Source organism: Talpa europaea, assembly GCF_964194135.1.
Source record: "Talpa europaea genome assembly, chromosome: 9".
Classification (NCBI taxonomy): Eukaryota; Metazoa; Chordata; class Mammalia; order Eulipotyphla; family Talpidae; genus Talpa; species Talpa europaea.
Genome location: NC_140076.1, coordinates 102,914,351 through 102,940,540, shown reverse-complemented (window position 1 = coordinate 102,940,540; position 26,190 = coordinate 102,914,351). Strand labels below are relative to the sequence as shown.

Here is a 26,190-nt window from a genome sequence, read left to right as displayed (position 1 = left end):
CACAATCAAAATTGTTTAACTATTCTCTAAGGTATTCGTAAGAATTCTGACTGCACCAGCATAGATATTCTACAACTTCAAATATTAAAGACATCTCACAAAAGGAATTTAAAAAAAAAAAGGCAAAATTTTATATATTATTTTTTCAGTTTAACTCTACTAATTTTGATCTAGCTACTTCATGTTCTTCCAGTTTACAAAGGCAGAAAGACATAAAATAAAAATAAAGGAATATATTTCTACTCATCTTTCTTAAATCAGTCACATACACTTTAATTCTACCATTTGTAATCATTATGCTACTCAAGTATGCATTAAAACTACTTATTTGAAAGGCAAAATATTTTATTACACAAAAAATACACAAGTATTTGTGGAGTGTGCAATTAGCAATTTTAACGCACATCCATAGGTCCTACCAAGGGTGATCAACTTGTCCCGGTAGTGGACACTTTTGGTAGTGGACACCTTTTCAGTGTTAGAACTTAAACACCCCCCTTACCAGCACCCCCACAACCCTGGCTCCAACCAGGTCACAGGAAAACTGAGATGGCTGATAACCCAAGGCCCCCATCCCAGATATAGTAAATCATAAACTCTGGGTGGGGGAAATTCTAGCAATCTGTGTTTGTTTTAACATACCCTCTAGGTGATTACAACATGGTAAAAGTTTAAAAAACACTGCTTTAGGCAGACAAAGTAAAGAAAGACACATTCTCATTTTAAAATTTTTCCTACAAACTTCATTTTACATACAAATGGGCTTTAGTCTATAGTTATAAGCTTGAAGTTTTATGGAACTCCATAAAATGATAAAAAGAAGGATGGATGTAGGGAGGGAATGATGGATGGATAGCTGCTTTAAAAACCTTAGTAACCAAATTACTTCTCTATAAGGATTTTATCCTTAATTTTATCTCAAGAACATACTGTCCTTTTATCATGTTATATCGACACTTACCTTTAATAATTTTTAACACTTTCTTTTTCCTTCTTTAGAATCTTGCTTTGGTCTAGCAGATCGAGCAAATTGCTTGTATTTTAAAATTAAGGTTTTCTTCACAAACATGAAAGTTATCTTTTTAAGATAATCATCAAGAACTAACATAATATAGGACCACAGTTTTTCAATTTATCTCTTATATTTGTCTTCTTACTCCTAATCATTTGTCAATTTTTTTTTTTAATGTATGTGTCCTACTGATTTATAGTTGGAAACTACATTAACTATTAAGTAGAAAGATTAATGATACATTCTGGTTACTGAAATTCTCAAACAGAAAATGTAACAGAATAAAATATAAAATAATAAAATTAAAATTAATTATGTCTTTATTTCTGATTATTGTAGCCTTATAGGCTTAACATGAGTATGTACTTTTGTTAATAATAATTTAGACTGTTGACACTTAGACTGTGAATTTTAATAATCTTATGGTCCTTTATTTTCCCATAAAGATCTAAGTACCACCATAATCTGCTTCAGCCATAATATGTTTATAACTGAGTATGTAAAGCTAGAAGGTCAGTGGTTGACATTTCTAAAGGATAATATAAAAATTAGTTTCAATTATACCCTTTTCTCCTAAAAACTATGATCTTGGAATAAACTGATTTAAAGGATACAACCACCATAGGTTTTCCAAAAAGAACATATCCATTAGCTTCCTTTAAGGCTTTTGCTGCTGCTTTTTCATTTGGAAGTCCAATAAAAGCTTGTCCTTTCATTCGACCTTCTTTCATCAAGCGTATATCAAACCTAGAAGTTAAGGAACAAAGAGTGGTTTTGATTCAAAGAATGTCAAACAATTTTGATAAAAGTGAATGGGAATGTGTTGAACAATTTAAAATACTGCTGTCAGTGTAAAAATGCCTATACCATATGATCACTATTTACAGATAACATCATAATAAATACAGAAAATCCCAAGACTAATAAATAACAAGAACCAGAAGAACAGTTTAGCAAACTAGGAGCCAGTTGGCTCAATAACAAGAACTAGAGGGGCATGTTAGCAAACAAGGAACCAGTAGATTTTTTTTTTTTATTTTTTCCAACCCCCTCTACCAGTAAACTTTAAAAAGAAAAAAAAGAAAACCCCAAGACTCCAGTAAAGTTACCAGCAAAAATAAATGAAAATAGTAAGGTAGCAGGCTATAAAATATAAAAAAAAGTGGTGTTGGGAAAAATGGAGAGCCACCTGCAAAAGAATGAAACTAGACCACCATCTTAATACTATATACAAAAATTCAAAATGGTTTAAAACTTGTATATAAGAACCTAGATTACAAAATACATCGAAGGAACATGGGCAACATACTCTGGTATCAGTCTTAGAAAAGCATTTGGGGACTGACTATAATCCCAAGTAAAACACAATCAAAAACAAACATATGAAACTATATCAAACTAAAAAGCTTCTGCAAAGTGGATGTAACGGGCATCAAAATGAAAAGATATCCTACTGAATGGAGGAAGATAGTCACTCACATTACATGTGACAAGGGATTAATAGCCAAGATATACAAAGAACATATAAAACTGAACAATAAAGCAAGTAAATAACATTCACTTGAAAAAAATGGGAAAAATACATCTAAATAGATATCTAGCCAAAAAAGACATACATATATGATCATCAGGCACATGAAAAGATGTCCACCATCCTTTATTGTTAGGAAAATGCAAATCAAAACAAGGATACATTACTTTATACCTCTGAGAATGGTTATTATTCAAAAAAAAAAAACAATGTTAGAGAGAACCCAGAGAGAAGGGAACCATGATACATTGTTTTTGGCAAAGTAAACCAGTGGACCCATTACGAAAAGCAGTACATACATTCCTTATAGTTTAAAACTAGGAATTTCATGATCTAGTTTTTTATGCCACTTTTGTGCATTTACCCCCAAAATACAAAAACACTAATCTGAAAAGATATATGCACCCCCCATATTGATTGTAGCATTATTTACAATAGCCAAGACTTGGGAAGAACCAACATTCCATAAGCTTACAGATGGATAAAGATGATATGGTTTATATACGCAATGGAATATAATTTCACTATAAAGAAAAGCTATGAAGTCCTGGCAGATGCAACAACATGGATGGTCCTAAAGACGTTATGCTTAGGAAAGCCAGATTAAGAAAGAAAAACACCTTACTATTTCACTTCTGTGGTATATAGAGAAAACAAATGGAAAAACTTAATAAAATGAGAATAAAACTTTTGAACTCTAAGGCTATTACCAACAGAGAAGGGGGAAGCTGGATGGGTAAACTGAGATAATGGGAACAATTATATGATGAAGGATAGAATTGAATTTTTAGTAGTGAACACTGCATTATAACATTATGTAAGTTTCAACCTGAAACTTATGTTATAATGTTATAATAATATGTTTATGTTATAATATATTAATATTATAATATTATATGTAATAATATAATATATAATAATATAATATTATAATATAATAATGTTTTATAACATAAAAATGTTACAATATATCTGAAACTTATGTTATAATGTTATAATAATATGTTTATGTTATAATATATTAATATTATTATATGTAATAATATAATATATAATAAAATATAATAATATAATATATGTTTTATAACATAAAAATATGTTACAATATATCTGAAACTTATGTTATAATGTTATAATAATATGTTTCAGATTGAAACTTACATAATGTTATAATGCAATGTTCACTACTAAAAATTCAATTCTATCCTTCATCATATAATTGTTCCCATTGTCCCAGTTTACCCACCCAGCTTCCCCCTTCTCTTGGTAACAGCCTTAGAGTTCAACAAAAGTTTTATTCTCATTTTATTAAGTTTATCCATTTGTTTTCTCTATATACCATGGAAGTGAAATAGTAAGGTGTTTTTCTTTTTCAATAAAAAGTAAAAAATATATTTAAAAAAATAAGAAATAAAAGAAATTGCTGCCAGCATAGGAATCTGAAAAATTTTCTCTGACTGCTATCTATTTGTGGTGAGTTGTTAAAACAATAGTTTCCTAGGTGTGGTCTTTGAATCAGCATCCATGAGTTGTTAAAAGCATAAATTCATGGTCCCTACTTCAACCTAGAAACCAGATTGTCTAGGTATGATACAGGAAACTATCTTATGAAGCTCTCCAGCTCATTCTTAAACAGGTTAAACTTTGAGAATTACTGCTTTAAAGCTAGTGATTGAGGCCAGAACTTACGATGTCCATGAGCAAAGCTTTTCTGAAACTCAGTCATGAATATGCTACCAAGACAGAACCAAGCAATTGTACCATATAACTAAGTTTTTACTATCTGCCCTCTGACACAGAAGTTTTGACTTCTGCTTCAGACATTGAGATTAGTTACACAAATAAGAGCAATTTTTAAAATATTTTTTATCTCTAAAGGAAAAATGTCAGAATGACAAAGGGTTAATTTGCAATAGATAAAAACAAAATATAATTTGAGGATATGGCTCACTTACATTATCCGTTGCGTTTCTGAAGAAAAGTCAACATATCTTCCAAAAATATATTTAAGGTCCTAGAATTTCATTAAGAAAAAGACAAGTAAGTCCAGGAAAAAATGTAAAATAATAAAACCAATTCATACTTATATTTATATTTACCTTTTCTTGAACATGTTTAGCTAAATTCTTCACATAAATTCTACAGTTTGCTTCACCAGGTTCGTAACTTCTGAAAACCGAAAGTTTTTCCATTTCTTATTCAAAAACAAAACAGGATATAAAATTAAGATTTTTCATCAATTCTTCAAATAAAATCTGCAACATTCAAATATTAAGTAGACAAAATATGCATTAAGTAGATAAAGTTTGCCTAATAAAAAAATCATACAACCAGAAATATAGCAACATTACTAATAGGATAAAAATACTCATCAAAAATCTGCATTGATACTAACATGTATGAAAGCATGAAAAATTCTTTAAAAGTAAAAACTACCATTTAGGCTTTATATTATTCTTACACAGACTTATAATCATCTAATAATTAAAGCATCTTCTACACAATTGCTTTGCATGCATCTCAGACACAGTAATGTGATGATGTATCAATTGTATTTGCAATATATAACTTGAGACTGTGGCTTATACTGATTTAGGATGTTATATGAAAGTTTTTGGAAAGAAAAAGATTTTCTAAACAAATATATACAGGAAACACTGTATTGAAGAGATTTTTTTCCCCCTAATAAATCATGGGAATTGAAAACTAAAGTGGTATTTAAAAACAAGTAGCTAAAGAGATATTTTAAAGTCTTAACTAAGATAAATTATATGAAGGGATTTGTTGTTTTGTTTCTGAAGGATGAAAATGGATACAAAATGTAATATTGATGAAAATTACCCTCTCTGGAAATTCTTCCCTTTTCCAACTCTCTTCTCGAGATACATTCTGATGGCATTTCATCGGAATCCTCTTTATTCTCCTCTGTGATGTTCAAATTAGGTTTTGGGAAGATCTTTCCAAACCCTGTATTGGATGCATCAAATTCAGTAGCAAATAAATCTAAGATTTGACATTAACAAGCACCATTAAAAAATCCCTTCCATCTAATAAGTTTTGTTTTCCATTTTTTAATTTTTAAGATCTTTTGGCACTAAAATACTTGTGCTTTTCCAAATGCTTTAGAACAGGTTACACAAACTTTTTCTGCAAAGGTTCAAACAGTAATAAATACTTTAGAATTTTGCACACCATGTTTGTCATGACTTTTTCAACTGTGGCACTGTGATATGAAAACAACCACAGACAATAGCTAAACAGTCAAATGGCTGTTCTAATGATGTGATATTTGAGGGTCTACAAAGTGGGAAGAAATGAGTTTATTTCTGACATAGTTTGAGATGCCAGAAGGCATCTGATGAAAATACTTAGTGGAGCGGTAGAATGCATGTTTTGTGGGGAGAGGGAGGCATCCTGTTTTTTGTTCATTTTATTTAACCTATCCACTATGTTATATTGTGTAAAATTAAACTGTAATTTATTCAAAAAATTATATATTTTGTTTACCTATCCACTATGAAATAACAATTGTGTAGAAGGAATTTGTAATTCACTCAATAAATTACAAATTATTTTTTTAACATTCAAATATTTTATTATTCTTTTAATAACTCCTCTTTAAAATAGAAGATACAGTCTCATGATTTATGTACTTACTGCCTTCTAGCTCTAAAATTTCTTTATAAAAACCTTCAAATAAAACCAAAATTTTCAATTGAAATAAGTATAAAATTAATAACTGTGACCCATTATAAATATCCCCTTGCTTGATGTTAAGACTATATCATACCACATGTCCTTTCATCAATTTAGTAGTTATTTAAAAGAGCATGTGCATCATGCCTGTCAAATACTGTGAATTGATTAAAAAGAAAATAAGTTGTAATGTCTACCTTCAAAGAACGTGGCATCTAAGAAAACAACCTCATAAAAATAAAATTTCAATACCATATGTAAATAACTGGAATAGTTTTATAAATAAAAGATGCTATCAGTGCTTTTCCTAACTTTGTTTTTTTGTTTGTTTGTTTTTTTCATTATTTTATTTTATATATTTTTTACATCATCTTTCATTTTTGCACAATGTATGCATTTTCATCTTGGTTATATTCTCCATACAATTCCCACCCCCCTTATTTTGACCCTAATCCCCCCCCCCACCCCCCCCCGCGTAGTGTGTCTCTGGTTTATAGTTGCTGGTTGATTTTGATTTGATTTTGATTTTTACTTTATTATAATTAGTCTTTTTCCTGGTCCCTTATTTAGGTTTTCTTTTTTTTTTTTGCTCAGCGAAATAAGCCAAAAAGAAAAAGAAAAATACCGGATGGTCTCACTCATAGCAGGAATCTAGAAAACTTAAATAAGGGACCAGAAAAATGAATATAAGAAAGTGAAAATCAAAATCAACAAAAAACTATGAACCAGAGACACTTTTTGGGGGGTGGGGGGCGGGAGGGGAAGGATTGGGGTCAGAATGGGGTGTTTGCAATTGTATGGGGGAATATAAAAATAAAATTTATTATTTAAAAAAAAATTACAAATTATTAAAGGCATTCTGCTAATGAATGCCATCAGCCGAGATTAACTAAACTACAGGTACTTAGAAGAATTCTGTCCTATATTCACACACTAGTGCTCTAAGATACAAGTACAAAAATGTATACTCCAGTAATTTCTACAATAGAAAAAAATGGAAACAACTTCAACTTCCATCAGAGCATGACTAAGTAAACTACTATGGAGTATAATTCAACTATAAAAAAGGACAGTATATATTTTTGTGTTCTGATATAGTATACTACTTCCACTAGACTTAAAACTCCAAAAAATCAGATGTCATGTGTAATCTCTGATTACAGTCTACCACGTATAGGACAAGATCAAAAAGTATATACACAAAATATTTACAGTGTTTGTGGGATAGAGGGCAGCGGGGTTTGAGGTGTTAACTTCTTAAAATTTTATATTATGTACTGGTGCTCTGATTACAGAGCTTGTACTATTTAAGAAATTAAAAAAGATTTAAAGAACAAAAGAATGCCAGGAAATTTGTTTAAAATAAGCAGGAAAAAGTCTGCTTTCAGTATATTACCTTAAAATGTAAGAACAGCTTGGTAATAAATAATCTTCTATGTGTTTTGAATAAAAAAATAAGAAAACTACAACTCAGAATATAGTCACGTCGTTTCCTAATCAATAATACATTTATAAAAAAAAAAAATCACATCTAACAAGCAAAGGTTTCCATGTTTTTGATTTTAATGTTTAAACTATAATGTTTTTAATCAGCAAACATCAGGTTAAATTTCACCCTAAAGTTCATCAGAAACATAAAAGGTCTAGTGACAACCTCACCATTAAATATCAATTTTAGGTATATAAAAAGTTCAAAATGGAGAGTGTTCTGCAACACTGAAAAACTAATTGCATATTTTAAATATAGTTCACAAACACTAACACACAGAAATATACATAAAATTTAATTCAAACACAAAAAGTTCACTGAGAAGAAATTTTACACAGTACATTGAACTAGATATACTTACCACCATTTGGTTCATCACAATTTTGTTCCTTTTCTAACTCTTTCTTAATTGCAGCTGGCATGTCAGTAGATATATGGAATTCAATTTTTTTATTACTGACAGGTTGTGGTTGATCAAACACATCTGATGGTAACAGTACAGGATGTAGACTGCTGTTTATAAACAATCACAGCATTACTTTGTAATTGTGAAAAAAATCTCGAACAAAACATTATTTTCCATTTACTTTAAATTTAAAAAGCTAATACTGACAAAGCTATCACAACATTGTACAAAGTGACGTACATTTAACACATCTATAAACTCTAACAAGTGTTCTAATATGGGTAATGTAAATTCCTAGTTCACAGAGGTAAGGAGATTGAGATTAATGGATGGTAAGAAATTGCATGATATCATTCAATAAGAGACAGATAGGACTTGAGGCCTACTGATTTTAAATTTCAGGATATTTACCAAGATGCAAAAAAGTTCACCCTATTCTTAATATAAACATTTTTATGTACTGTACTGTATATACAACTATATATAACCAACAGAGTAGTCACTAGCCAGAAGAGGGTAATAAGCATTTGAAATGTTGCTGTCCAAATTAAAATATTGTGTAAATGTAAAATATGTACTAGGCTTTGACAACTTTGTACAAAAAAAAAATTAAATATCTCAGTAACTTTTTATATTAATTATTTGCTGAAGTGATATCTTAATATACAGTGATTTATATAAAACATTAATTTCATGCTTTTATTCTTTTAAATGTGGCTATTATAAAATTTAGTTTGGCTGGTATTATTTATTTTTAATTGTTCTATGCTGCTATAGAGATTAAAAGCATAAGACTAGAGTGTCAAGACATACATAAGTGGGAAACATATTTATACCTAACGTGAAGAAAAAAAAAACCCCACAAAAATGAAAGACCTCCGCCTTTAAAAATGGATGAAAGATAATTTTAACAAATTCCTTTCTCAATTTACAAAGTTACTTACAGGTTCAAGGGAAATTTACCTTAGAAAAACTAAATAAAATTAGAATTGTAATTAATGGTAATTCTTATAAGTTATTAAAATACATGGAATATTATGGCCAACAGACAAGTAAAATTTAAGCCATAATTTCAATCCAGCGTCATGTGATTACAAAATGTCTATCAGAATAAAAAACAAAAAGGCTAATATAGTCTCAAACAAAATACACATGCAATAAGTATCACTTTATTGGTCATTTTTGTACTCAACAAACATGCAAAGATGTGGAAAGTTAATTTCTATGTAATAAAATTCGTTCCCACCTATACTCCTGATGCTCACGCTAAATCTGCTTATCACCTAGATAGATTATGATAGGGCAACATAGTCTGAAAGAAATTCTTAACTTTTTTTTGAATGTCAATGATGTAACAATGGCCCCATCAATAAATTCAAATACCACTACCTAACATTTAAGGCCGATCTCTCCATGTCTTTCCAGCTTTCTCTTTCACCATCCGCTCCTATTTCTATCTAACAAATTATCTATGGGAGCCTTCCTTTTACTTTTTCATTTATACTGGATATCTCCTCCCTACCTAATTTTTACCTCTCATCCTTTACAGGCCTACTCAAATGTCTCCTCCTTCTTAAGTTCTTTTCCAAATTTCTCAGCTGCCTGTGGCCTCAAAACCCTTTCATTCATATTTTATGTCTTCTCTTTATTAGTAATAAAATTGTTAATATAATAATCATCTGTCTACATGGCTTACTGCTCATTAGCTCATTAATGCACTGAAAATGCAACTGGCATTCAGCTTTGGAATTATGCTCCGAGCCATATATATTTAGCAGTAAACCCTACCATAGATTCATTAAATATCTAAAGGCAGTTTAATGGTCCTGTGTTGTAAGCTGTATATTTTTTTCAATGTGATCACATACTCTGAAGTCTAAAAATGTCTGATACCAGGTAGTGGAGATAGAAGGAACTAATATAACTTCACATAAACACATGATGATGCCACTGTCAGAACTATGAATGCCGGAGGCAAAAAGACAGTGAAGGAAAGTAAAAGAATTTTGTTTTGGATAGTATCTTAAATGCATATAAGATACTCTGGTGCAAAAACAAAGTAGAAAATGAGGTTTTCAGGTGTTAGGAGGCTAAATCTAGAGAGAGATCTGGTAACTATTGGCTCGAACAGGTGAAAACAGAAATGTACAGAAAAATAACCATGGATACAAACAAGTAGAACCCAATATTTAAAACAAAAAGAAATGAGAAACAAAGAAAAACACAAAAGAAGTATGGAAGGATAAGAGAATGAGAGCAGTAAGGCAGGAGATAGAAAATGGTAATAAAATCAAGTGATATAATTTTGACAGCTGGGGTAGTTGGTATTATCCATATCTGGTCAACTATGAGAGAATTATGAACACTTGTGAACTTAGCAAGTGGGAAGTCACTGATAAACCACATACACAGACATGAACTAAAACCTGGATTGAGGAATTATGTGAGTTATGCTTAAACAAACCATACAGAAATTCAAAAACAAAAGTCAAAAACAAAATTACCTGTGTGAGGCAGATGAAGGTACATTCAACATATCCTTTATTTTTTGCTTTTTTCTCACGTGGCGCTGCTTTATTGTTTTTGGTCTTTTGGGCTGAAGATTTGCTAGTTCCATTAGTTTGGTCATTCTGCATTGGGACAAAGGAAAGATTTCCTTATTTATCAATAGAAACATAGCTATTTACTAATGTTAACATTAACTAAACATTAACTAAACTTAATGTTAAGTTTAAATTTGTATTGGGCTTATAAATAATAAAATGGTTGTATGGCATCAGTATAATTGAGGGACTGAGGACGAACAAATTGTAATGACTTCAAATTATGATGAATTATATGCAAAATTAAAAAAAGCAAGAGAATCTTTTTTCAGTATTCTATTTTTCTTGGAATCTAAACAAATATTATGTGCTATTACAAACCTTTGCCGGTCTTCTTCATCACTACTTTCATATTCTGATTCTTGACTAGAAAATTCCTCATCCTCCTCTGGCAAAGGAGGATCCTCTGGAGGCTGAGGAGATGCAGGTGGAAGAGGTGCATGCAATGACATGTAATCTTCATACTAATTGAAAGAACAAAATGAAATATTATAGCAATGTTTGATGTTTACAGAATAAAGAAACCATTTCCATTCAGACACAATATCCTCCTCTCTCTCCATCTCAAGATATTCTTTTATACTTTCAATATATATCGTGGGAATACTGGCTGTGGTAGACTGTTAGGTGAGTACAAACTTGTTTCTTCTTTGGCAACTAGATGGACTGAATTTCCAAAGCTCCCTACAGCTAGATTTCACTATGTAACTAAGTGTTAGTCAATGGAACAGCATAAAAAATCTTTCATGTGATTCTCTCTTCCTTCTTGATCTATAGGCTGCATGGTCACTCCCTTGCCAACCTGGATTTTTTGAAGGACTCAGCAGAGCAAACCATCATTCTATTCCAGTTTTGAAATGTTAAGCAAGAAATAACCTATATTGTGTTAAATAACTAAAATGTGAGTTCTCTTTGTTAATAGCATAATCTTAATATTCTAATGGGCCAGGCATAAGGTACCGGAGTCACAAAGGGAAATTATGTAGCTAATAATATTCACATTATAGAAGTAGTCAACAACAGAAAAATAAATTTTCAATTTAAATGTTAAAACTCAAAAATAATTTCTCATTGCTATTATTTAAATAAATACCGAGTACTCTAGCAAAAGAACAATAGTATTATCCATTTACCCCCATCTAAGTTATTGATAGAATTGCATAGTAAATTCTAATAAAAAAAAAAAAAGAGGCAATCTTTCTTGCCTATGTGCCAGGACAATAGAGATTTTAGATAGTTTTGTTTAGATGTAATTACCTTATAAGATGGTACAATGTTCTGGGTCAAAGCTAAACAACAGTGGCAGAAATGATGGTCTCCATTATAAAAAGCATTTTTCTCACATTTTGGTGTTTACCCACTTTTATTCCTCCACTTGACTATTATAGTGACATGAACTTTATCTGTTACCTATCTTCAATTAGAAGTCACTGATATCATACATGTAAAGTTCAGCCTCAATAATCCCACCTCAGGAAGAGACATTCCAAATCCTGAAAATTCTAAGGCCTTCCTTACCATGGGAGGTCGTGCAGTAATTGGTCCAAAAGGTGTGGGCAAATTCATTTTATTCATAAGATGAAGCACCTGAAAGTGGAAGAACATTTCAAATCACATGGTAAAATGATGGTGCAACTTGACCATACATTTTACATATTTAAAAACTACGTAGTAAAGCAATTGATGAGTTTAGTACGAAGGAAGTTCCACCTCTTGCCTTTATTATCACAAAGAAAAATAAAACAAGGCACTGATAATCTCAGAAGATTAACCTTCATACAATGTTCATTAATTCTACAGGTAGTTTTATTCTTACTATTAAAACTGTCATGTTCTTGCAATGCAAAATCTACTGAAAAGCTGTTTTCAACCTTGATGATTATGAAATTACAGAGGACAACAATAAGGGAAAGAAACATCACCTATGTTTGTACATCAAAGAAGTATCTTATTCCTATCAGTACTTTCAAGCATTTGCTGAAGAGTCAATTATTATATTAGACTTCGAGATTCAGCAGTGAGAAAATAAGTTCAATTATTTATAAGTCACCATTCCATGGTATTTAGCTATAGTAGTTTGAAATAGACACCTTCAAAATATTGCAGTATCCCTGCTTGTTAGAAAAAGTCTGATTAATACTATTAATGAAAAAATGAGAATTATCATGGGAAATAATATATCAAGTTACACAAAAATTTACATTGAGGAAAGTTTTACTCCACTTACCTGTACATAGAATTTAGGCACGCTTGCCAAAGCATTTACTATGTTTGCTAGGATAGTGCTTGAAGGTGGTGGGTACATGTACTTGAGGCATGAATTTAGAGGAAAGGTCAGCCTAAAAAAAATATTTAAAATGCTTTTATTTTAACAAGTTTCATTTCAATAACTAATTTTAGGTAACCTGTTAACAAGGATGCTCAAACCACTCGGTATTTTTAGATGTACTTTGTTCCTAAAAGATCCAAATAAATACATTCAAATAAAAATGGAACTTTTGATTGCATTAAGAAAAATAAGATGAGATGTCAGTTTATCTTATAGCTCTAAACATATTAATGAAATCAAATTCAGTGACAACTCTTCTTGTAACTAAAAATGTTTAATGAAAAGATCAAAAATAAATAATACATAAAATATCCTTTAAAAATTATTTTGCCTACAATATATATACATAAAATCTAAAGAATAACAAAATATAAACAAAAAAAGCTAACCCATGGTTTGGTGCAATTCCATTTTCTATGGTTAAACAACCAAGTTCTTTCTTTTCTTTATCATCTTCCACAGGGTCTTCAGATCTAGGAATATAGAATCAAATTTGATCTTACTAGAAATAGAGTGAATAATTGCATAGAGAAAAACATTTACTTTTCAAATGTGGCTTTCAAGCAAACACCAGTGAAAAGGATGGTATACAGAATTAATCTTTACTGAATATCTTCTCTATTCCAGATATTATGCAAAATATGCCACATTTCAGTTACTCTTCACAACAACCCTAAGAAGATTGTATCGCTATCAATGACAACATAAACAAATTTAAATAAAGTTTACGTGGTATAAAATAGTGGTACTCAGATTTCTTTAAGGTGCCTCAAAATCACCTAAAGAGTTTGTCAAAAAAAGACTGCTGAGGCCTTATCCTCCTTACTCTTTTCCCAAGTTTCTGATTCAGTAGGGCAGGGTGAGGCCCAAGAACCTATACTCTAATCACAAGACTAGAGAATGAAGCTAATACAGGACTAATTTTGAGACTCACCAGTGTATAGCAAATTTGTAAAGGTTATAGAACTACAAAGAGTTACAACTGGGAAGTAAATACCAGTCGTTAGTTTCAAAGGCCATGCTGACTCCTAATACCCTACTATGGCTAATCGACAGGAAGTGTTACTTTCCCTCCCATTTGAAATATTTCATACCTCACTCTCTTCCCACTTCACATTGATTAATTCCTAATATTAAAGCAATACTCAGGTTCTTTATGCATAATTAGGAACATAAGTAAACATATTGTTTTAATACAATTCAGTAGATTAAGATATCATTTACTGTTTGATTATTTACTTGCTAGCCTGAAAATAATACAGTATCAATACAGCTGATTAAAAAGCACTTTAAAATGTCAAGAAAAATCTATCTACATACCTTTTCTTTTTCTCAGTTCCTGAAGAAGGACATGGGGAATGAACTCGATCTTGCTCTTTTGCAAATTCAACAACTAACGTATGACCTAAAAGTTTCAGTTGATGGAGTCTTGTCAGTGCCTTCAATTGGAAGAAAAGAGTTAAGAAGTGTAATCATTGTACCAAAAATTATTTGTTAGATGATATATAAAGTAATTTATACATGTTCTTTGTTAATACTGTTAATATTTCCTTGGATATTTTTTACCCAATTTTAATCTCAGGTTGCCATGTCTTTAATATTTTTTAAGGGACAGCTTCCTATCACTTAGCAGAAATAAACTTTGGTTAAATTCAACTCTGCTTATACCCAAGTAGCTGAAAATGGCTGGAAAAACAAACAACATGTTGCACCGGTCAAACTTTAAATTCATGACTGCAGTCACAAATCCAGTGGGTAGCCCTTAATGACGCTATGTTCTAAGTTTATTTTTTTCCCCACCTATCTCTAGGACAGTATTTTGTACTTTCTCCTTATTCCTTACCTCACAATGTTTCTCTTCTATTCTTTTAGACTATGACCTTTCTTCTCCACTTGCGAAAATTGAAGTGACCAGATGAGAACTTCAGCTTCCCACCATAACAACTCCTCACCTGCCAGCATCTGCAGCCATACTACTCTACTTTCCCCTGTTATCAGGTATTAACTACCCACACTTTTATCTATATCTGGTTGCTTGACTTGTTTAGAAAACCCACAATCATCCTCTCAAGAATCTCTCTTCTATTCTCTGGAAACTATATGGCAATGGTGGGGGTTGGGGGCGTGTGGGGGGGCAACAGGGGGGAGTGTTCTTACTTCTAAGGGTAATTCTCTGTCACATCAACATACAATCATGCCTCTATTTCTCCCATCCTAAATCTTTTTTTTTCCCCTTCATATGATTGTATTTACCACTGTTCTCCCCTTTTTAATTACTCGTGGAGGAAAAACTCTTTAAGAGCTATCTATGCCTCTAAGATTATCTCTTCCTATCCAGTCTTGTACTAATTCCAATAAAAGCTTATCCTTAATCATTCCACTGACATTGCCTATCATTGAAAACAAGCTGTGATGCCAAGCCAATGGTCACTCCTAGTTTTAATTTTCATTTTACTGCATTAAACACAGTTGATCAAATGCCATGCATCAAACTGTTCTTCACTTGGTATCAAGAATCGTACTTTCCTATATACAGTTTTTTTCCTAGCTCACTGGTTTCTACTACTCAGTCTCTGGCTGTGTCTTCTCTCACTTTTATGCTGGCATACTCCAGAGCCTATTACTAGTTTCTCTATTCTCTTGGCGATCTAATCCCATTTTAATGGATAACAAATCCATTTTTCTACTTGTGCCAAAAATCCTGAAATCATCCTCAATTCCACCACCAAGAAATCCTATTTGCTCCTATCTGCAAAGCACATTCAGAATCTAAGTATTTCTTACACCTCTGCTGCTACCACTGTTGTGCAAACAGCCATTACCTCTGGACTGAATTTCAGTAACATTCTAACAGATTTTCCTGTTTCTATTCTTCCCTACCTTCCATCTTTTCTCAACAGAACAGTCAAATTATGTTGCTACTTTGGTGAAAATACTCTCAAGGCTCCCCATTATACTCAAGAGTCAAATCTAAGGTCCTTACAATACTTACATAATATGGCCTCTATAATTCTCTGATCTCATATCCAATTTTCTCCCCTCAGATTGTATGCTTTAGTCAGTCACGCTGTCTTCCTTAAACATGGCAGGTATGCTTCCACACCAGAGCCCCAGTTTCAGCTACTCCTCTAACTGGAATGCATTTCCCAGATAGTCCCCTCACTAGCTAAATTCCCTCCTTCAAGTGGTTGCTCATAATGAGTCTAATGTCCTTAACTCCAACTTAACTTTCCCCACTCAGCACTCCTAGTTCTATTGTTCTTTTTCCTTTTTTAATAAATGCTATGGAAAAAAGGGAAAAAGAACAGGACGACATTTTTATTCATCCTCTCCTTCACAAACACCCTCTGATCCTGCCCCTCATGTCAGTTAATGTAATAACCCAATAATTCATGGCAAAAAAAATCACAATTATTACATGTTGCTCAACCTTTATATTCACAGAGCTCCTAAGTCCTACAAGTTCAACCTCTATCACCATATGTATCTACTTCTGTTTTCTTACTGTCTAATTCAGATCCTTTCTCTCGCCCTGACAATTATAACATTTCTCTTGTCTTAGTTTTTCACTAGGTCTTCCTACTTGTAATCTTTTTCCATATCCAATCTATTATAGGAAATCTACCAGGTATCTTTCAGAGCTGACCACATTCTTGACCAACTTTAGACTCAACCTATTTTCCAAGTCTTATTTACATTTAAGCCTTAGCTCTTACAATTTTCCATGCCCCATAGGTTCACTCAAAACAGGAAGGTCCATATACCTTTCTTTTACTCTCAAAATTCAATTAATTATGAAAGGTCTGCCTCTCAAAGCATTCCCATTCACACAAAAAATTGCTTTATTATATATATAGTTTAATGCTTAAAACATCCTGCCTTGCAAAAGAGAAAGTTAACAATTTGTACAGCCTTCAGAACTTGTTATGTTAAACTACCTACAAGACTGGAATTCAATTTTAATTCACTTTCCAGTTAATCTACTGTATTATTTCCAAATACCTAAACATTGGATAAGATCTGCCAATTAATAAGCCAAATGAACCCTGTTAGGCAAACTCTTGAAATACAAACTCATTTATTTTTAAATACTAATTTAACATTTCATTTTTGAGCCAAGACTGGATAATAAAAAATTATTGCTTTAATAGTTATGAAAAAGGCATACCTTTATAGCTGCTTTTTCATTAGGGAAGGTAGCAAAAGCTGTATGTTTCTGAAAGAGAATTAGTACAAATTACTTTACCAGTTGACAATAATTTGACACATTAAATCATGTAAAAGGATGAAAAATCAAGATCGTTTAATCGATAGTACTGATTTCAGCAAAATGGTTTTGACTCTTTTGGATCAAACTTGAGATGAAAGCTATGTAGTCTTTTTCATAGACGTGCACAGACACACACACATATCTTACATACACTTTTAAATAGTTCAAAGACCAAAAGTTAAAAAAACCCTCCTATCCAGAGAGAGCCACTCTTAAACTAAGCAAATTTTAAAATATCTACTATTTATAACACATCTAACTTTCCTCTATACAATGAAAAGTTTAAAAATGTTTATCAACAAAATATCACTCCTCCTTTGTGTTTTATCCTTGAAATAAGGGCTTAATGGGAGGAATCTATTTATAAATATAAGCTACAAATAAAGAACATAAGTCAAAATCATAAAGAACATAAGTCAAAAGCAAATAAATCATTATGCTAAGCAAGTTATCAATGCTCATTAAAGTATTTACAAGTTGCTTGTATATTTAGAATATAACACATTCTAAATTTGAATAATCTGATCCAAGATGACCTAGTTAAGTGTGCTTACATTGAACTATATGAAATATTTGTATTTGCTGAAATAGGTGACACTTTGATCAAAAATAACTTTTCTTCTCAGTAATTCTCAACCCTCAATGGTTATTACAGAATTGCCTGCCAGACTTTAAAACCATTGATGTCCTGCCTCATCCCAGACCATCTTGCAGAAACTTAACATTGCTATTATTATTTTAATGAGAGAAACCCATCTAAAACATCTCTAGGTATAAAAGAAAATAAAGTCCTGTAATTGTGCAACTTTCTGTTTGAGAACTTTTAAGTCTAAAAATATTTTTTATGAAGAACTTTACTCAGTCAAAAAAAAAAATCAAAAATCTTGGTCTTTGAACTATTTGAAAGTATGGGTAAAACACGACCAAGAAAACACCGTGGAGATTTTCTAACTAGTTTACCCACATTACTACCTACAGAAGTTTCCCCTCTATTTTGACAAACTAAGATTTTTTTTTTTAAATCATTTGTTACCTATTTTTGAGAGTCCTGAGCCTAAGAAAAATATCCCCAAACTCAGAGGAGTTCTGAGATACTCAAGATGTCTATACTTTTCCCCACTATTTTGCTTTGCCTTTCTCACTTGCCCTTTTTCTTTTTTTTAAGACCTCTCATAATCATTTATTTATTTCATATTTTTACATCATTTTTCATTCTTGCACAATGCATGCATTTTCATCTTGGTTATAGTCCCCACACAATTTCCACCCCCTTGCTTTGATCCTCCGCCCTCCTCCCGCACCTGTAGTGTGTCTATGGGTTTATAGTTGCTTGTTCATTTTGATCTCTTTAAAGATGTTACAGTATGTGCTCATGACACTGCCCACATCCTCCTGGTCCCTATTTCTTCCTCAGGAATGGGTGCAAACTGCCACAGCCAGCTTGTTTTTCACAGAGCTGTTTTGCAACTTTTGCATCATTTTTTTTTATTTTACATAATCCTTACATCATTTTTCATTTTTCCACAATGTATGCATTTTCATCTTGGTTATATTCCCCATACAATTCCCACCCCCTTCATTTTATTTTGACCCTATCCCCTCCTCTCCTCCCGCCCACCCCCCTAGTGTGTCTCTGGTTTATAGCTGCCTGTTGATTTTGATTTTCACTTTATTATAATTAGTCTTTTTCCTGGTCCCTCATTTGGGTTTTCTAAATTCCTGCTATGAGTGGCTGTGACTCATCCAGGCTCGAGCCAATGACAACCTGGCTTGGCAAGGAAGCCATGGCGCTGTAAGGGCGGAAAGATGGGGAACAACATGACGCAAGGACATCTTCCCCACTCTGCTGTCTTCTGAGCTCCCTCTCCCGGGGCCACCAACCAAGGGCCTTACCAGTCGCCCCTTATCTGACAGCACGCGCACCGACTGTGCCCCGAAATACTTGAGCAAATCCTCCTTCTCCTCAGTGGTGAGCTCGGCTGGCAGGTGTCTCACAAGCAGGGTTCGATCGCCCCGGGGCGGGGAAAGTGCAGAAGAGCTCTGGCATCCTCTGGCCATTGGCAGCGGCTGCTCGGGGGCCGCCATTTGCCTTTTAGAAGCAGCAAAGGGACAGCAGCGAGCAGCTGCGGCGGGGGCTGCAGGAATCCTCTGGCTGAGCTAAGAGTATTTTTCCGCCTCGCGCTAAGGATTCTGGAAACAAGGAAGTAACGTGAGAACGTCATCCTCTCGCGAGACCGGCGACCCGGAAGCGCGGCCCCTCTTCGGGAGGCGGTTCTTCGGGAGAGCAAAGTGTCTCAAGTTTCACATAGCTGCTGAAGGTATTCAAAACAAAAATCGCTAGTGAGAAGCGTGAGTTTGAAAAGCAAGAGTTGTCAAAGGAGGAATGAGAAACTTAGCGGCGTGAAGGAAAAGGGTATAAAGCCAAGGGCCGAAGGTGTCGGTACTGCGCATGTGCATGGAGCGGGTCTGGGCGTGGCGCCTGCGCAGTCGCGCAGCTGAGGCCGGGATTGTAATCCGGGCAGTTGGGAAAGGTCTTCCTAGTGGTAGTGACTGAGACATGGTGTGAAAATGACTGTGTAATTACGGTCTTTGGAGGGTTATGTTGAGAATCCCAACACCCGAGGGTCCTTGGTATCTTTCGATAAAAGTTTCACGAAGCGGGCCTCCCTGGTGGCGCAAGGGGTTAAGACTTAACCTATGCAGCCTCTGAAGCACAAGTTCGAGCCCCAGCTGGCCAGGGAGCTACCCACATGATGCGGCAGACCTCTCCTGGCTCACCCGCTGCTCCCCTCAGCAGTGTATTTCAGTCGATATGCCTGTTCTGTTCCCCACTCTGGTGAATTCTCTCACTCCACTGCACCTCTGGTCTGTACCCCAGCTCTTGTATGCATAAAAATGAAATAAATCTTAAAAAAAAAAAGTTTCATGAAGCACCAGAATTAAGCTAGCAACAGAGTTCATTACGAAGCAATAGGCATGAACGCTGCAAAAGGCATTGGCAGTCCCAGGAAAGCTGGGGAGCTGCGCTGAGCTGTAGAACAATTGGGTTTTAAGGTCGTTTCATTTCTAGGTGGGGAGGGGTCCTTCTTAATTCTCCATACCTTGCTCCCTTTATTCCTGCTAATTCCTGACTAGTTGGCACTCCCTCTACCTCCCTCTTTTTGAAAGGGGGTGATGGTGGGGGTGAAAGGGGAACTAGTTAAAAGATTCTCCCCAGGCCTTTCAGACCCGCCAGACATTATCTGGTTCTTGAAACAGCAATAGCCCCAGAAGAGCTGTGGGATGGCAGAAATGCAGAGTTTTTCCCCCTGGGGGACTGTGAGAGCCCTATTCTATCCCTGATAGTTAAGTTTAAAAATCGAGACCTTTTGAGAGCAGTATTGTCCTCTTGGGCTGGAGAACAGTTAAAGGAACAGTAATAGGAGAGAAACGTATTTTGAATTGTTGAGTATTTGGGCATCCCTGTAGGCTCTGGCTGTGATTTGTTTTACAGAATGGTGGCCTCTAAGGACAGATAATTTGTTAAATATAAATAATTATATATGTGGTTTAACATACTTCATCCTCACAACAACCCTATGACTTAGGTCCTTCCCATTTTATTGGTGATGTATATTTTACATTGACTGTATAAAATTTATGTCACACAGCTCGTAAATGACAGAGTTGGCTCTTGTGACTAGACTTAATCTCCTGATTCACCATTCTACCTAATTTTTGAATGGAGAGAGGCAGAGATATTTACCTTGCTCTATACAGGACTTTGAGGATTCTGGAGAGCTATTACTGAGGCCTAAGGTGCCTCTTACAGCCTTTTAAAATTATTGCTTGATTAGATGAAGTTAGCAATACATCAAAGGTTTGCTTTTATGGAACATTAATTGGAGAGAAGGGAAGTACAAACAATAAAAACTAGAAAAATCATAGGGACCCCACCAGCCCTAATGTCAGATATATAGAACTGGACTACGAGGGTTTATTTGGAGTCTGGATAATCTGAAGAACAAGTGGAAACTAAGAGCTCTTTTTCTAGTTGGGACATGTGTGTGATGGTGATGAAATTTTAGATACGAAAATTTCTCCTTGGTTGCGGTTTGAAAAAAAATGGAAGCAAGAGATCAGTAGGACTACTGCAATAGTGCAAGCAAAAGACACTGCTAGAAATTGATAACAGTAGACATGGAGAAAGAAAGCTGGAATTGAGGTATATTTTGAAATAAGATGGATTTACAGATGAAGAATAATAATTAAGAATAGATTCTGGGATTTTGGCTTGGGTAATATTGTATAAATACCTGTTCAATGCATGAATGAATTCTAATGCATTCCAAGAATTGCTACACAGACCATGATAATATGTTTAATGGTCCTTATGTACTGTGATTGAGATATCATAACTTAGTGGAATAGTTACATGATAGAATTATTTTCTTTCAACTTAATTGCTTTTAATTATACTCAGTTTAATTTGCCAAAGGGAGAATTCTTCCCTTGACAATAGTTCAGGCAGATTTCATAATTTCTTGATTACTTTCAGTTATTAACAGTCCACGTTGATTTAAAATACCAACTTCATGCTCCATTAAGTCTGTCCTCCCTTTATATCAGGCTTGACCTGAGGAATGGAAAACAGATATAATTTGCTTTTATGTCTTTATATTTGACTAGAGGTGGATGTGTTCTTCTCTGAGTTTATCTTTCTTGCAGAGATTTCTTGGTTTAGCCCACATATTCCTAAACTCTCTCAATTCATGGTGCTCTTACTGTCATGGCAATATTTCAAAGCATTCCAAGGGTCAATTTGTTTTCTAGTCTACCTTGGTTTTCAAGAGGCACTTGCTCTTTATCAGAGCAACAGCCAGAATCCCAGTTTTGCAAAGATATGCCATCCTCAAAACAAATTTAGCAGGATCTAAGTTTGAAATTGAGAAATACATCAAGCCAGTAGTTTATGAAGTGTCTGGCAGCACTATTTCTGTTTCTGGCAAATATTTAGATTATCCCATAGGAGAAAACATAGACAAAACGCTTCACCACATTAACTTCAGTGACATCTCTGGGGACTCAATTCCAGCTGTAAAAGAAACAAAAACAAAAATAAATGGTATTACATTAAGATAAAAAGTCTCTGCATGGAGTGAAAAAAAAATCATTAAAGCAAAAAGACATCCTACGGAATAGGAGAAAATATTTGCACATCATCTATACCAGAAGAGGCTAGTATCCACAAGTGCCAGGAAAACTCATGCATCTCTCCAGAATGCGAGAATGAGCAAAAGAAAATGGGACATGAGCAACAGGGGTGCTGGGAGGGAGTGGAGCTGAGCAGCCATTTTGTGAGCCTTTGAAAGGGAGCAACCTTTGTGGGCTCTTTATTGTTGGCAGTGCCAAGGAGACAGCTACCCCACCAGACAGCTGATGGCAGGACTTGATAAGATTTTGTTCTGGGGTATTGCAGGCCTCAGTTCTCGAAGCAGCAGATCTTGTGAAACCCTGCCAGCTTCTGTAGCTGCAATTCCATCTTGCACTATAAATCAGTAACGAGACCTTCTCCAACTCTCTCTCCCCCACAAATTGTTTTTATCCTTTTGGGGGCCAAATGCTCTTTTGTTTACATTTGTGGTGATAGGTGGCCAGACCCAGAGCAAATGAGACAGGTTCTGATCCAGTGACGGTTGTAGACACGTTGCCCAGTACCAATACTACCTTAACCATTTAAAAAAAAAAAAAAGAACTAGAAAAAATTGAAATTGCCCTTTTAGAGATTCACAGTTGCCTTCACATTGCTAAATACAGTAGTCAGTTCTCAAATTGTGTCCTACATTATCCACCAGGATCACTAAACAGTTTCCTCCTTGTTGTAAAAAAAGCAAAATAAAAAACAAATAGCCCCCAGACCAACTCCCTTTAATTGCCTTCCTGGCTACCACATTTGCCATATTTTGCTCCTATAATTCTGGTCACTGGTTTCTCATCTCTTGACATTCACATGTTTTAATTTCCCAGGGTTTAGTTGTCCTTTTTTTTTTTTTTTTTTTTTATACTCCCTGCATTCTACAGGTTATCTCATCCAGTTTCATGACTGTTAAAACCATCCCTATATTGACTGGCTTTAAATTATATCTGCACGCTGTACCTCTTTCCTGAAATCTTTAAGCCCATGTGTCTTACTGCTTACTTTGCTATTTCCCCCCGTGTTGCATAATAAGCGAACATAGCATATCAAAAACCAAATCCTCAATAATCTTCCAAACTTTTCCTTTAGTTTTCCCATCTCAGTTTGTCTTTCATACCCCAGGCCTTGTCATTTTGCAAATCTTTTTTGTTTTACCTTCAAAATTTGTTTGATATTTGAACGTTTTCCTTCATCCTCGTTAGTACTATCCTTGTCCAAACTGCCATGATCTTTTTGGATTATTGCAGTAGTCTCATGGCAGGTCTTCTGTTTGCTTGGGCAGACAAGCACAGCTTAACAATTATTCCATATGTTGCTCTGTTTTCCAGTTCCCTTGTTGTTAGGTGGAGCTCTGAACTTCATTTTGATTAATGATCTGTTAGTGAAAGCAGAGTGTGTCAATTCCAAACTATAGCACAGATGAGGAATGTCAAACAGCGATCATGAAGGCCACATATTGAGATCATAGAGCAGCAGTAAACAGAAGAGGATACCTTCTCATCATATCAGTGACAGCTGTGCTACAAAATTGCTTGACTCTCACCAAACTGCATAAGAAAAACTTCTTATGCCAAAAATACGCATAGTATATAGTTAATTTCTTTCCTTTTTTTTTATTTTTGTACCCTAGCAAAGCCCATTTTATGATGATTTGAAAATACACTTTATAATGATTCAAAGTTAAGTGGTATGAGTGTCCAGATTAAACTTTATTTTTGGGTATGTCTCTAAGGGTATTTCTGGATGAGATTAGTATTTGAATTGGTGGACTAAGTAGCTTGTTCTTCATAGTGTAGGTGCATACAGTCCACTGAAGAGCTTAATTGAACAAAAGGTGGAGGAGAAAAGAATCTCCCCCCTCCCTTTTTTTTTTTTTTTTCCCTTACTTTTTGAGCTGATGCATTTTGTCTCTGGCCCTTGGACTGGAATTTATACCAGTTTGGACTTGGGCTGAGTTATATTGCCAACTTTCCTGCGCTTCCAGCTCACAGACAGCAGATTGTGGAACTTCTTAGCCTCTGTAATCACGAGCCAATTTGCGCTTTATAAATATTCTTCAATTTAGACAGATATATAATTTTATTTTTCACATAAACTTTTTCATATGTTCTTCAATATGTTTTTTTAATCACAGCAGGCAGAGTGATTTTTCCTAAATCCTGAAATTTCTCTTAATGGCTTTTCTTTGCGCTTAGACTAAAAGCTGAAGTCCTGCTTTGGATGTGTAAGAACTGGTTCCCCTCTTATATTTCTTTTCTGACTTTTATCTACTCTTCCCCGCCACGTTACACTGTGCTGTAGACATCCTGACCTTTTCCCTGTTCTTGAATTTTTCAGAGCCATAGTTCATATCATTGCATTTACTAAAACTTTCAAAAATGATTTCCCACAGATATCTGTATTTTTAGCTTTTTTCTGGAGACACTAAAATGTTACCAGCTCACGAAATTGTTCTTCATCAGTCCATACCAGGTCTGTCTCTTCCATTCTCTCTGTTGTGTGGAATCATTATTTTTCAGTCTTTTGTCTGTGTTATCTGTGTAATAAACCACCCCAAAAGGAAGACTTTCCTTTTCACAAGGCAGAATTTATGTCTTAAATCTACTTTTTTGTAATAGGAACCATCATATATAGAGTTTATGGTAATTACTTGTGTCTGTAATTTCTTTATTACTGGTAATCTCCTTGAAAACAGGAGCTGCTATAGTTATCTCTGTACCTTCCAAGCATTAATATAGTGTTAATAGTGATCATATACTAATAGTCACTAAATATTAAAACATGTAAATTAATGTTACTTCCAAGAAAATAAAGTACAATCTGCTCACATATAAGCATTGATTTGCATAATGATTTTTAAGAAAAAGGCTAAAGATTTTATTGCAAAATCATCCTGCTGGTCAAAGACAAAAAGTCAATATTATTCTGTGTTACTGATTAAGAGATGATTATGTGTGGGTCCCATGCATAGTCTTGGTTAAAAACATTTTACATAGCCATAACATCTTATGTGGATGAAACTACGAGGGCAAAATTTTGTTACAAGTTTTTTCATAGAAAAATAAGCCTTAATATTTATTAAATTAAAATATGTACCAGAAAAAACAAAGAATATAGTTTCCAAATCAAGCACCCAAGATTACCCATCCCCTTGTGGGTAAATGTCTAGCCAGACATTGTTGGCCCAAAGCAAGGCTTGAAAATCTGCCACAAGTCTAAAGCCTTACCTTTGGGAGGGGACCCATAGAAAGGGGTCAGAAACAGCCAAACAAGTCTGGGAGTAAAACAGCAAAATCAAAATCAAGATAAAAGCTGCCGTTAACCTTCCCACTGCTCTCTCACCCACATCTGTTTCAACCAGTCCAGGACCAAGAAGCAAGTGCAGCTTCTTCACATGTCTCCCTGCTCCATGTGCCTCCTCCAGGTCTCCTAATTGCTCTTCATGCTGCTTCCTTCCTCCATCTCCTCTCCAACTTTTTCTTCTCCTTGCTCAGCTCCACCCTCCCTTGGGTGGAGTAGGGAACCTGGAATCTCCCAGAAAAAATCTGGGAACCACCCTATTACAGTAGTTTGTTCCCATTCACCTCTGTAAGCTCCTCTGCTCTCTGCTTTGTTCATCACCAGAGCAGGCATGCTCCTACTCACAGCTTTCTTAAGGTAAACTTCAACATTATAGGC

General features: G+C 34.3%; 1 protein-coding gene across 2 annotated transcripts; it reads right to left on the bottom strand.

Moving 5' to 3' along the window:
• Positions 1 to 973: 973 nt before the first annotated feature.
• Positions 974 to 19,433, bottom strand: RNPC3 (RNA binding region (RNP1, RRM) containing 3; the record flags this gene model as incomplete). 2 transcript variants are annotated; one of them, XM_084241945.1, is made up of 14 exons in its annotated part: positions 19,230 to 19,433; positions 17,235 to 17,282; positions 14,387 to 14,505; positions 13,456 to 13,539; positions 12,965 to 13,076; positions 12,256 to 12,324; positions 11,059 to 11,201; positions 10,639 to 10,764; positions 8,090 to 8,241; positions 5,385 to 5,546; positions 4,643 to 4,737; positions 4,499 to 4,557; positions 1,627 to 1,759; positions 974 to 1,033 (listed from the first exon to the last, which is right to left on the bottom strand). In XM_084241945.1, exons 1-14 carry the CDS (start codon positions 19,419 to 19,421, stop codon positions 974 to 976), a joined length of 1,554 nt encoding a protein of 517 aa, XP_084098071.1. In that variant the 5' UTR covers positions 19,422 to 19,433. The 2 variants fall into 2 exon arrangements, with proteins under 2 accessions (XP_084098071.1, XP_084098072.1); XM_084241946.1 differs by having other exon boundaries at positions 8,090 to 8,238.
• Positions 19,434 to 26,190: the final 6,757 nt, after the last annotated feature.